At 38.6% G+C, this 13326-nt stretch overlaps 1 protein-coding gene across 3 annotated transcripts in view; it reads right to left on the bottom strand.

Moving 5' to 3' along the window:
- Positions 1–2401: 2401 nt before the first annotated feature.
- Positions 2402–13326, bottom strand: part of WDHD1 (WD repeat and HMG-box DNA binding protein 1) — a 49782-nt gene continuing 38857 nt past the window's right edge. For 2 of the 3 annotated variants that reach the window (XM_037901255.2, XM_043547985.1), the window contains exons 18-26: positions 12135–12266; positions 11070–11284; positions 9034–9164; positions 7557–7613; positions 7244–7287; positions 6950–7108; positions 6380–6513; positions 4704–4839; positions 2402–3362 (exon numbers count right to left, since the gene is read on the bottom strand). In XM_037901255.2, the coding sequence (XP_037757183.1) occupies positions 3159–3362; positions 4704–4839; positions 6380–6513; positions 6950–7108; positions 7244–7287; positions 7557–7613; positions 9034–9164; positions 11070–11284; positions 12135–12266 (1212 nt within the window). In that variant the 3' untranslated portion in view covers positions 2402–3158. Of the gene's footprint in view, positions 3363–4703; positions 4840–6375; positions 6514–6949; positions 7109–7243; positions 7288–7556; positions 7614–9033; positions 9165–11069; positions 11285–12134; positions 12267–13326 lie in introns of those variants that run through there. The other variant, XM_043547986.1, reaches the window with a different exon arrangement.

Below are 13326 nucleotides of genomic sequence, written 5' to 3'. Positions count from 1 at the left end.
GCAACGATTTTCCATTGCGGAAAATTGTTGTACTGCGTCATAGCTGAGACTTCACAATGCTATCAGCGGTGAAATTTTATGGCGCTCTTGCTATGAGTTACTGTGGCAACCAAAATGACAGCAAAAGCAGATGCCAAGTAAACTAAAACACCTAAGGGGGTTCAGCGAAGATGGGTAAAGATGTTCTTTTAGTGTGAACACTATAGTAACTGTTTTCCATTTTGTCCATACAACTTCATTTTGTACATCATCTTTCTGACATAATGCACGAGAAAACAGCTTTCTGGGGTCACATGCAATGAGCAAAACAAAATCCTTTCCCCCAAAGAAATAAAGTTAAACTGACCAAAAGATTCTTTCTTCAGCGGGGATTTGAAAAGAGGTGAAAGCAGTGAGGATAAGAGGTAGTTCACTCCAAATGACAGGAGCCACGGCAAAGACTCTCTCACCAATACTAAGGAGAAGACAGTCGCTCCTTGACCCAAGCGGTTGGCCAATATTCAGAGCCTTGCTGGGCTGTTCCCATTAGGAAGAGAAATTGATTATGTGAATCAGCTGTTTCCTCAATGCGATCCTGTTTACTTCAAAAGAATGTACACAAAGCCCTGTTTCCCTGAACACTGAATGAACAAACAGCAGGCAGTTTCCTTGCTCATGATTTCCAAGGCAGGCTTTGCAGACAGTCCTGTGCCAGACATGCCAAACCCACGGGGAAAAATGCAGAAATTGGCCTTGTTTTTGGCTTAATTGGCTTGTGAGTTGCTTGTTGGCTAGTTTTTGGCTTGTAGCTTCTTGCAGCTTGTTGCTGCCGCTTTTTTTTTTTATTGGCTCCCGGCAAGCAGGGTCAAGGGGCAAGCCAGGGGAAGAGGGAGAGTGTGTCAGGGGTGCAGAGCGGGCCCACCACAGTCCCAGACTGCACTTCGGAGGGATCTAGTCATATAGAGTGTTGGGGTTCTTAGGGATTGGCTTGTTTTGAAATGGGATTAGCTTGATTTTTGGCTTATTGTGAAAGTCGGGGTGCTTATTTACCATGTGAAAGTTGGCAACTGTGTCCTGTGCCCCAAGAAGCTCTCTCTCAGGGCCATGCTCACAAATGCTATTCTGACTTTCTGCATATGACTCCAGATCAATGCCCCAGCATTTGCAATCAGTCCCAGGGAAATCCCTCTTATTCTCCCTTCCCATGAGATCTAGTACCTTGGATGGTGGTTTCTTCTGTTTTAGCTATCTCACTCCATCAAGGAGCTCAATTATTTCTTCCATTTAACCTGAATGAAGGGTGGCTAGCACAAGGTCTGTGCAGCCATAAACACCTTCTAGAATAACAGTACACAGATAGTGCTAGAGAAGCAGACTGAGGGTATCTCTATATTGCAATCATAGGGTCTGATTGCAGCTTAAGTAGACATACCCAAGCTAGCTTAGATGGAGCTAGCTCAAGTCCTGGTAGTAGTAAAGCAGCAGCAGCATGCACTTCAGTACAGACTGGAGAAGCCCACCACAAACCCTGGGGAATTACTTGCCGGGCTAGCCTGTGTTGAAGCATGCACTGCCACAGTGTCACTGCTTCGGTACTCGAGCTAGCTAGATTAAAGCTAGCTCACATATGTCTACATGTCCTGCAACCGCACCCTGTGATTTCAAGATAGACAGACCCTGAGGACAGACTATGGTTGGAGATGAGATGTGGAGTGAGGTCATTGAAGGCTCCAGCCTCCTGCACTTGTCATGCTGCCATGACCAGACATGTGAGATAGGTGTATGCCTCAGTGTTTTATAGTATATACACATATAAAATGTATTATGTAAATCTTAGGAATTCAGTCAGTATTTTCTAAAATAGCAGCATTTGCATAATGATCCCAGAATGGTTTAATCTGTTTTCTCTCTTTTTACTTACTGGTGTGTACAGTGCCTTATATCATTTGTTTAAAAGCATGTAAGAGTAAAAACAGTATGCAAAAGTTTGTGTTTATCAAATACAGATAGATTATTTAAGCTTTATATTAACTGGGTTAATACATCTTCAGATTTTCTTCCATTTGCTTGCTCTTACACCAATAGCTGCCAAGATCACCTCCACTTTTCCACATATAATGAAAATTGCCATGATACACTGAAATCTCAAGGTCAAGTTTTTCAAAATGAAAAACATTAAAATGTACAAAAATTCTCACTTTATCACTAACCTCTGAAATTTAAATTCTCTAGGATTTAAGAGGTTTTTGCTAAATCTGTTACTCCTAGATTTTAAAATGAAAATCAATGTGTGCTTGACTTCCAGTCATCAGACACTGTATTTTATCCACCTGCAAGAATGGTGTATATAACTGGCTTCTGACTATGAGGTGCAAGTCTACTTCCTAGTGCAACATGAAAAAATTGAAAAGGAGACTTCCACCAACCTAAACACAGAAATGTTCACATTTTATTTTAAACAAATATTACATACAAAACCCACAAATTCTAAAGTTAAGAGCGCTTTATGCACCAAATCCTGGGGTAGAGCTCCTCTGCAGAGTGTAGATCAGGGGAGGAGCATACGCATGTACACACAAGACGGCTTAAACCTCTCCTCTGTACACCCACTGTTTCCAGTACAGCTTCGGTACATGGCTGGACCCTCATTACTAAATTAGGCTGCTGGAGCTCAACGGCTCGAAATCACCACAAGGAGTTGAAACTGCAGCCAAAGATCAGTATGGTACAGGGGCATCTTTCTCTCCCCCCATAGCTTCTTCTCCTTTCTACATTGACAGGAGGAAGAGTAAGTGACATAAGAGCCCCTACTTTGGCTCGACAACACCATGAGATCATCCTTACACTTTGCTGCTTCTCCATGGGCTAACTAGCTGGCTTTAGGATCAAATATCACAACCGGTATGGCACACAAAGGCAATGAGGCATCACAGAATCTGGCCCCATATCTAGAAAATAATCAGTGAATTATGACTATTTGTATTAACTATACACACTTTATATAAAAACTTATTTGCATCAAGGATCTCAGGGATGCTGCATCACTTCCATCATTCATTAGGACAAAACACGCACTCTTTTTTGCAAGTGCACTTAGAGTATATGTTGGCAAAATTTCTCAATACTGGAGAAACTAATGTCTTGAGACCAGAAAACCGTGGAAAGGTACCAATTTTGATTTAGCTCTGCTTGAATGCAAAGGCTGACAATCTGACATTTGTAGATGGATCTAACGGCTTCCGCTTTTTGGGCAAACTGGAGTCCTCCTTTGATTTTTCTTCAAGTTTCTCTTTCTCCTCATTCGTTGCATCTGCTGGGCGCTTCCGCTTTTTTGCCTCAGCTGAATTACTAGCTGCTCCTCCTTTGGCTTTCTCTGTCCAGGTCTTAAAAAAGCAGGTACGTTAAAAAACTAAAAACCAAGCATATTATCGTGAATTCTACTACCCTACCATATAATCACAGAAAGAAAACATCTGCAGAATAAGTCAGCACCGGAATAGTGACTACACTGACCACCGCTAAAGTTTGAGACACATTGGTAAGGTTGGAAATTACTTCCTGAGTCCAGCTTGTGCTACTGTGGGACTCTTCTTCACATCAATATCTTAACTAGTCTAGTTGTGAACACTAATGGTAGTATTTTAATGATCATTCTTGACAAATTATTCAATGGTCCTTTGTTCTAAATGCACACACACACACATACACACACCACGTTAAGGTTGTGTTTAAGTAATTTTGACAACAAAAAGAAATATTAGTGATACAACAATATCGCTTAATATTGTTAATTCCATATTAAGATATGTACCTATACATGTCAAGACAATGTAATTGGATGTCTTAATGTGAATGACCCAAATATCAATAAATAAAAACCCCCTCACCCGCCAAAAAAATTGTTATGTTTCTCTCAATTTAGCATGATGGATATTTAATACCCCAGGCTTTAGAGCACAGTTACAGTCCCTTTGTTGATTTCTTTAGCCTATACATTTTAAAAGCCAGGTTTTATTCAGGCCTTGGTCCGTTTGTTTTTGCAGGTGAAATTTGGACATCTAATCACTAATATTTGCACCATGAGATCACTACAGGTCCAAAATAGCAAAGTTTTCTTGCCTTCCTTCACATGTCTTTTCTGCAACAAATAAGGAAGTGCTGCACGCACTATTTCACGTAAAGATGGTCTAACCAAGGCATTGTGAAGAACTATTATCTCTTTGCTCTTACATGCCACAGCTTATTTATACATACCATTATGGCATTTGCTATAACTTCAAACTGTAAGTGCTTGTCTAATTTGCTGCTCATGATCACATCTAGGTCTTCTCAATATTTCTCCTTTGTAACAAGTATTCTTCCATTTTGAACTTCCGTTTGGTGTTTTCACCTCTTTCTCTCACCTTACTAATTCTTGACCACTTCTCTGAACTTTTAAATTCCTTCCTTTACTAGTCTCTGCATCCTTTCCAAATCTGATTTCATGTCTGCAATTTACTATTGCAAACATTACTCCTTCCTCTAAATCATTATGAAAATAAACAATTTATAAAGATCTGGCTGATAATTAAAGCATGTATTTTGGGTTTTGGCCTGGTATAATATTTTGAGTCCAGATGGAGAGCAGCAGCATTTAAGGAAATTTCAAAACTGGAATTTCCACAGGATTCAGTGGTAAAAGAGAAACAATTCTTGAAAAATATAGCGCAACACGGCTTTCTTACCATCCTTTCATCAGATGACAGCACTCTAAATTGACTCATGCCTTCTTTTATTATGTCTGCTTCCTCCAAATCAGGATTATCTGCCAAAATACTCTCTCTGTTTTCTTCTAGCCACATCTGGAATCCTGTCTTTGGTCTAAAATTGTCACAAAAAATAATTTCCAGTGTATGAAGCCTATAGAACAACTTTACAAAAATAGCATTTGCAACAAGAACTGATTGGAGTGTTTTTTATTGCCACAGAGATCCTGTCTAGAAAAGCAAGTCAGCATATTCAGCAGTTTCTATTCTCTCTTTAGAACAGTTCTCCAGTAGGCTGCAGCAACAGATCAAATCTGAGTGTTTTTAAAACAGAGTACTTGACTTTAAAACAGTGGTGGGCAACCTGCGGCCCATGGTCAATGTAAACAAATTGTCTCGTGGCCCACCAGCGGATTACCCTGATGGGCCACACGCAGCAGGTTGCCCACCACTGCTTTAAAATGTCTCCAAAGATCTCTGCTAAAAAGTTCTCTTTTCAAATTGGAGACTTTCATGCAAGTCCCTTATGAATCTGGAACCACTTGTGAAGCCTTTAGATTTAGAATTTAGACGTCAGGAAATGTTTCAAATTTAAATACTTCCAGTACTTCCATCTAGCATAGCAGCATGGCTTAACCTATTGTTCAACGATCAATATCAGATGCATAAATAATACCCAAGCAGAAATCATGGCTGAGGGCCTAAAACTTACATTACACGTCGTACATGACTATCAGTCACATACGAATGCACCTCTCTCAAAGTGACACAAAATCATCTGTGAATGGATTTTCTGTAACTATCGGGAGACATGCAACGTTCTATGCTTTCACTGTGTTTTCCTTACAATCGCACGATTTGTTTTATGCAGAGACAGGTTTGACAATACATATACTATAAATAGCAGCCAGCTAAGATCATAAAAGTGGCTTCACAACTGCGAAAACTTATTAATGAATGCTCTTATCATGGTTTTATACAGCTTTGTCTCATTCCAATGCCATCAGAAATCGTTCCCACAATCTTGGTGTGTAAGGACTACCTCTAGAGGCGAGGCAGCTAAGTCTTCATACTCAATTAGCTAGTGAGACTCAGAAGATGAATATAACAGAAGTGTTGACGCACCACTTTTATAGCTCATGTTCCAAAATGTTCAAACCAAACTTTTAAAAAAAAAAATGTGACGCTTCTAGGGTACATCAACATTGCAGCCTGGGTCGCGAATGGCAGCTCATGTAGATGTAATCTAGCTAGCTCGCGAAAAACGGAAGTGAGGATGCTACAGCACAGGCTTCAGTGCGGGCTGCACAAGTCCACCTGACCATTCTGGGTATGTACTCACTTGTGCAGCAACTGCTGAAGCCCATGTGGCTGCATCCTAACTTCTATTTTTAGTAAACTAGCTAGAGCACAGCTAGCATGGGTACATCTCTGAGAGTTACCATTCACACCCCTGGTTGCAAAGCAGACATACCCTGAGACTAGCCAGATCTAAAGCATTGAAGAACATTAATGTACAGATGAGAAAAATGAAATAGCAACAATTAATGAGCCTTATATTAGAAATGCAGACATTTCTGAAATTGTGTCAAGTGTATACATCAAAATTAAAATTAAGTGTTATGTGAGAAACAAAATCCCTTGTATTCACTCACTTTTTGTTTTCAGTGTTTTCAGTGGCAGCATCTTGGATTTCAGGCAATATATTTTCAGCTTTTTCTTCTCTTTCTTCTACTGTTTTGTCACCAGCATGGGGTGTACGGGGCTGGAAAAAAGTGGCTGCTAAAGCCTATAAAAATTTATAGAGATTTAGAAAAATCCACTGGTGATATTTACACATTGTGAATACATCTACATCTGACAATACAAACCACATCATCCCAAGAAAAAGCGATTTGACTGAGGGTTTCTGTTGTTAAACTGATGGTTTAAAACCTTAAGATGGTACATGTTTATTATTAATACGCTATTATTAAATAAGAATAACTACTGAAGTCACTGCAAGGACATGCTTTCTACAGCTTGACAAAAAAAATCTCATATTGCTTTTTAGTCTGCACATGGTGTAGTTCTACACATTTCTGTACTCTGCTTGGACAGAGTTTACCATCTGGGTTGTTTCATTCAATCAACAGTGTTTCCTATATGCAATAAGAGCAGGGAAAATTCAATTTTACTCACTAACTTTTTGCTCACTGAACTAGTGTAAAGACCGGAAATATTACCTGCTTGGACTTCGGCTTGGGGATCAGAGGCTTTATAACTGGAGACTTTTGTTTGTTTACAGCCCGGCTGTTAGGTGTTGGGGTATTCTTGGAGAACTTGCTCATATTATCTAGAATGTTAGCTGAGTGAGCTGTTGGGTCTTTTTGATTAGCCGATACCTAAAGTAATAAACAGTTGGGAGCATTTTATTTTCAGTGACAAAAGGGAGTCTTCTTTTCCAAAGAATTTCTTTTATATGAAAATCTTAACTTTAAAAAAAAAAATCACTATCAGATGAACTGCAAAATTCTTACCTTGAAGGGATTGACTCGTCCTTGGCTGCTTGATGTAATTACAGCTTTTGTTATAGAAAAGGGAAAAAAACAACACATGAAAATCTGAGAAGTATTGTGTGTGTTCCATAAGATTAAATGGAACATTTTTCATTTTATTTCCTTAATTAGAAAAATAAAAGTATTCCAGCCTTGTTAAATCAAAACTGAAAGTTCTGCACTTTTACTAGGATGTTAGGAAACAGGAGGCGAGGCAGGTGGGTAGATACTGACAACAAAAATGATAGACCTGACAACAACATTTTCTTATTGGAATAAAATGAGATTTACTCACCAGATTTAGGAGTAGACATTTCTGGCAATCCTACAGTTTTGCAGAATGGATTCTGTCCTTCAGAATAAAAAGATGCATTTTAAACTCATAACAAAATGCAAATATTAAAACAGCACAACTCATTTTAAAACAATCCTAGTGAACTCATATGTAACTTTCATCATTACTTTATATTTTAGTATTTGTATAAGTGCTTTAACAGACACATTTAAATCATTGTATCCCTATTTGGGCTCACCTTTTCTAAGAAGAAGGAAAGAGCTGAATATTTGCTAAGCTAAGCTTTACTTTGCCACTTTTATGGATAACCCCACTTAAACTTCATCTTTTTGAGCAGTAGAAGCAATAGCATTTATTTAAAAGAATTTCTAGTACTTAAAGTGTTACCATAATACAGAAAAGAGCATGCTAAGAAAAAATGAACTGATAATTGCATGTCTTCAAAGCAAGTTTCAGTGTTCGCATTCTTCACTCCTTCAAACAATATGGTAAGCACATGCTAGACTGTAGTTCAGTGATTATTTCCCCTCCAACCCCTCCATCTTAGAGTCCAAAGCATTCATATTACTATATATGTATTAACACACAGAAGGAGGGAAATGGAAAGCGCACAAGGAGATGCATGCTAGAAAGTCTGTCTGGAGGTGATAGTGAAGATATAGCAGAGCATCACAAGCTCCCTATAACCCTTTTCCTTCAGGTGCCCCAGAAAATGGGCATTGGCAGCCAGGGAGAGGGCACAGCCAGGGTGTGCCTTCATTCTGTTAATTCAGCCTATGTAAGAGCTGAAATGAAACCAAGAAAACAGTTCCATCAGATAAGACAGAAGTCAGCAGGTGCTATTGTTAAAAATGAAACCACCCAAAAAAAAATGCAATGATAGTAACGTAGTTAAGTGGGATATTCAAACCAGACAGAACATGTCTAATGGTTAGTGTCCTAACTGGAGTCAAGAATACTTATTTCTTTCCATTGACTTAAGTGGGCTTTGGATCAGGCCCTATGTGTAGAGCCCTACAAATCCACTGATATCTGCTTTGCATCCACAGATATGGATATCCACGGACCATTTTTGCAGATTGAGGATGGATGCGGATCCAAATTTTATATCTAAAGCCTTGCAAATCTGCAGATATCAGCTTTATATCTGCGGATCATTTTTGTGTATCGCAGCTCAGATGCGGATACAAATTTTGTATCCGTGCAGGGCTCTACCTACGGGTCTGACCTGCTGTGTCACTTAACATCTGTGCCTCACTTCCCTTGTAAGATGGAGATGATACTTACCTACCTCACATTGGTGTCCTGAAAATTAATTCTTTAAAAACGTTAAACGCTATATAAATTGTTGTGTTATCATCCAATCCATTTTATAAAGTTATGAGGGGAATTTCCACAATGAAAAATTAATTCCTATTAAATCTGTAAAACAAAGGTCTGTGTAAACTTCCCAACCTGTCCCAAAAGTGTTTCTTACTAAATTTTTGCATTTCTGGCATTTTTTCCACTTCCTCAACTGCATCAGCTTCCTTGCTGTCTTCCATATCTTGTTCATGCAGAAGGTTTCTGACTCGAGGCTGGCTCCACTCTGTACCAGAGTTGCTATAACTAAGTGGAAATAATTAATTTTAATGAGGTTGTGCATGAAACTCCACCTCATCCAAAGGGAAAGAGGAACGCTCATTAACAGAAAGGAATAAAGTAAGACCAAGTTACATTTCTGTATTAATTTTATAAAATGAAAACAGTCTGGGCTTTTTTTTTTGATTATGCTGTTGATTAATCTGTGGTATGACAGTCAAAACAATTCAAGGGTTTAATAAATTAAATATCAATAAGCACTTCAGTGCCACCACCACACAAAATACGTTCAGCACCACCACCACAGTACTCCTATGACACTAAGGGGGATCACAAGTGCCTGTGTTTTCTCTTTAAGTCCACAACACTGAATTAAAACAGCCTGCACTGTATTCCAATGTACTCAGAACTCAAAGGCTCAAAGACAGACCACACAATTTTACCTTACTCCCCAAGATGGGCAAGAGTAAGGTGGGCTCTGAATAAGAAGAACCTTGCAATCATTTCTGGAGGAAGAGTTAAGGAGAAAGGTGCTAACTATTGAGGAAAGGGATAAAACATCCGAGATCTCCTGCTATATAGTGTTGACAATTTGCAAAAATATAAATTGGCCAAGTTTTCAAGACTCATAATTTAATTATGCACACATGCCAATTACATGCACAAACTACTCATTTAAATACAAAGCCAAATAACTGGATGCATATATTTTCAAGCTGCAATTTAGGCAGAAAATGTTGAAAATATGATTTTGTATTTTACTGAAATCCCATTAAATTACCAAGTACATTTTCTATATTTCTCTCTCAATCTTTGCTGATTACTAAGATGTGCGTATATGTAAACAGAAGCTCTCGTTTTCCAACAAGACTCTTACAGCAATGACTGAATCTGGCAATAAGAACAATCTAGTTTTCGTGATATAATCCAACCCTAGAAGAGACTGAAATCACCAACATTAGACTGTGGCTTCCATTCATGAACCAGGAAATTGGAGCAGACTACTTGGAAGGGAGTTATCAACCTGTTTGCAGCCACATATTCCAAAGGAAACCTGCAGACATTTTTACGTATGGGCCTTGCACTAGTTGCAAAATTAAACTTCTTTCTAACAAAATAAGCTCCCTAACTTTATGCACTGTACTGTGATGCCATTATCTCAGTGCTGGTGAAAGGCTGTGAAAGCTTTTCTATCACTGGATTAGTGATACTGTTTAATACCAGCTCTAATCCTCTGTCTATTCCTAGGGGGGACAGGTGCTGTGAGGAACATCCACTTTGGCTGTAAATCGCAACTAAGGGCTGTTCTACCACATTCTTGCACTGAAATAACTAAATTGGTTTTAAGTCACAATTTTTGTTATTTTGGAGCAAGTCTGCGTGTGGACACTAATAACAAAAGGTGTGCATTAAAACTGATCTAGTTATTTCACGATCAGTTTGTGTGTAGACCAGCCTTAAGTCCCTGCACTGCCAACTCAGCTTAGAATCTCGAGAAATCAATCTGAGTTCCTTCAGCCTCATGCATCACCAACAGTAGTTTGCAATCAGAAATTAATTCAATTCTATATAGGTTCATATGCCACCCTCATTACTGCGGTATTTGAGTGACTTAGATAAAAATTCTTCCAACACCACATAAGCAGGAAATGAACCAACCTACTCTCTCTAGCTTTGCTGGCTCTTCAGAGCTAATTTATTAAAATGAATCCCCAGGAGTAGAGCTATTGAACAACACAGCTCTACTTTTATACAGACCATTGTTAGAGTAGAATCACACTAGGATTAGAGCCAATTGTCACACACTAATAAATATATTGCATGTTTATAGCATCGGACAATAAAATTGTATTGACTGCACCATAATTTTGAATATATCCGTATTAACAAAAAAATCTGCAGGTTTCTTTATCATGTCGAAATTATTTTTACCCAGCATTCAGATGGTTTCGGAAATCCTCCTCCTCCTCATTTTCTTCAGGTGCTGCCATCTCTGTTGCTTTCTCTACAGCCATCTCACTAAGCCGCTGGGCTAGTATTAGTTTTCTAGAGCGAGATGCATACTTGATAGCTAAATTGACAGCATTTTGGGTCATGAAGTCAGCAAGCTCTACACAACGAAATTCACGTTCTAGTTTACAAGAAAGCTAAGAAAGAAAAACAGTCCTTTAGTTACACACTCCACAGGCATGCTTCCTAGAATAACCGAAAGAGAATAATTAATCACAGTAATGGCACTAAGCACTACCAACTTAATATCTCTTAAGGGGTATAGCTTAGCCAGACACCTGTATATACAACTTATAGCTCCCTTATTTTGTAAGGACAGTAACTTTTCTTAGGCAACACAGACCTATTGGCCAATTATGTATATATACACACACACACACACAAACACACACACACACATATATAAAAGCCTGGAAATTCAAAATAGTTTTTTAATAGGAGCATGCATGGATATGCAAGCCCATCAATTAAGGCTTTCGTTTATTAAAAAAATGCTGGAAATTTAGTAATCATGATAGTGAAAATTTAACAACACTCCCTTGAACAACGAACGATAGACCTAATCCTGCTCTCCTGGCTCTCTTGATTAGTGTTACTGATTTCAGTGTGCCTACTTGCATAAGAGAATTTAACAGGATTTGCACAATGTGGGCAGGAACTATGCAAACATTTCACATAGCACTGCCAACACAATTCAATTCTGACCCTGCAATACCTATAGTATTCTGGTGCTAGACATATTAGGCAGAGAGTGCCAACAATACTTAATGGTATAGCAAAAAAAGTAGTTCTCTCCGTACAACTCCTTTTCCACGATTGAGAAGCAATACTGTGGCTAAAATCATACAGTGTGTTAGGTGGATAACTGTACACATGGAAGAAAATGACAAAGTAGCTATCCATAATTAAACTGCATCAAATACCATCTACTGAAAATTAATGCTCAACAATAAGCTTTAATTTCTTTTGCATTTAAATTTTACTTACAGCAAACAATTTCATTAAAAGCTCCTGCTGTTCTTTTGCTGCCTCATTTTTAGCATTTTCATCGTATTCATATCCATTTTTGGATAAATAATCCACGTGATTGTGAAACACTACTGAACGCCAAAATTGTTCCTGAATAAGAGAGAGGGGGAAAAAAGCATACTGAAGGCCAGGGAAAAAAAAGTGCTTAGTACTTTCCACCAACTTGTATCAAATTATTCTCTAATGTTCCTTTTCACATCCTATTGGGGCAAGAGATAGATATTTGTCCTTAAGCCTTTATCTGCAAAAGAAAAACATACCACACTAAGAACTTGGACAAATTGGAGAGAGTCTAGAGAAGAGCAACAAAAATGATTAAAGGTCTAGAAAACATGACCTGTGCTGGAAGATTGAAAAAACTGGGTTTGTTTAGTCTGGAAAAGAGAAGACAGAGAGGACATGATAACAGTTTTCAAGTACATAAAAGGTTGTTACAAGGAGGAGGGAAAAAAATTGTTTTTCTTAACCTCTGAGGATAAGACAAGAAGGAATGGGCTTAAACTGCAGCAAGGGCGGTTTAGGTTGGACATTAGGAAAAACTTCCTAACTGTCAGGCTGGTTAAGCACTGGAATAAATTGCCATGGGAGGTTGTGGAATCTGCATCATTGGAGATTTTTAAGAGCAGGTTAGACAAACACCCATCAGGAATGGTCTAGATAATACTTAGTCCTGCCATGAGTGCAGGGGACTGGACTAGATGACCTCTCAAAGTCCCTTGCAGTCCTATGGTTCGAACTTTATGGCATGCTTGTAAACCACATCATATCCACACACAAAAGTGCTCCAAATAGTGTTGTCAATGTTGGTTGTATGTATTTCTGGAGGTTTCATCACATGACATAATCTTTAATTAAAGATTAATCTTTAAATCCTGGAGACTCCAGGACAATCCCGGAGGGTTGGCAACCCTAGCTCCAAACAGTTTACATGCACAACAAATGCCATTTATATTATACTTGTTCACAGCTGGATTGAATCTGGTCTAATCGGAACTATCTGAGCCTTCATCAGTTTAGTGCTAGAGTGGACAATGCTAAACCATTCAGAATAAAACAGTTCAAACAGTCCTACTACTACTGTTCTACAGTGCATTGGCAGCCTTTCAAAATCCCCAGAATCCACTGCTTCTGGGAGCTGTAACAGAAACTG

This window comes from Chelonia mydas, chromosome 6, assembly GCF_015237465.2.
Source record: "Chelonia mydas isolate rCheMyd1 chromosome 6, rCheMyd1.pri.v2, whole genome shotgun sequence".
Taxonomy (NCBI): Eukaryota; Metazoa; Chordata; order Testudines; family Cheloniidae; genus Chelonia; species Chelonia mydas.
The sequence above is the reverse complement of the archived record's forward strand: the minus strand, read 5'-3'. Positions and strand labels throughout refer to the sequence as shown.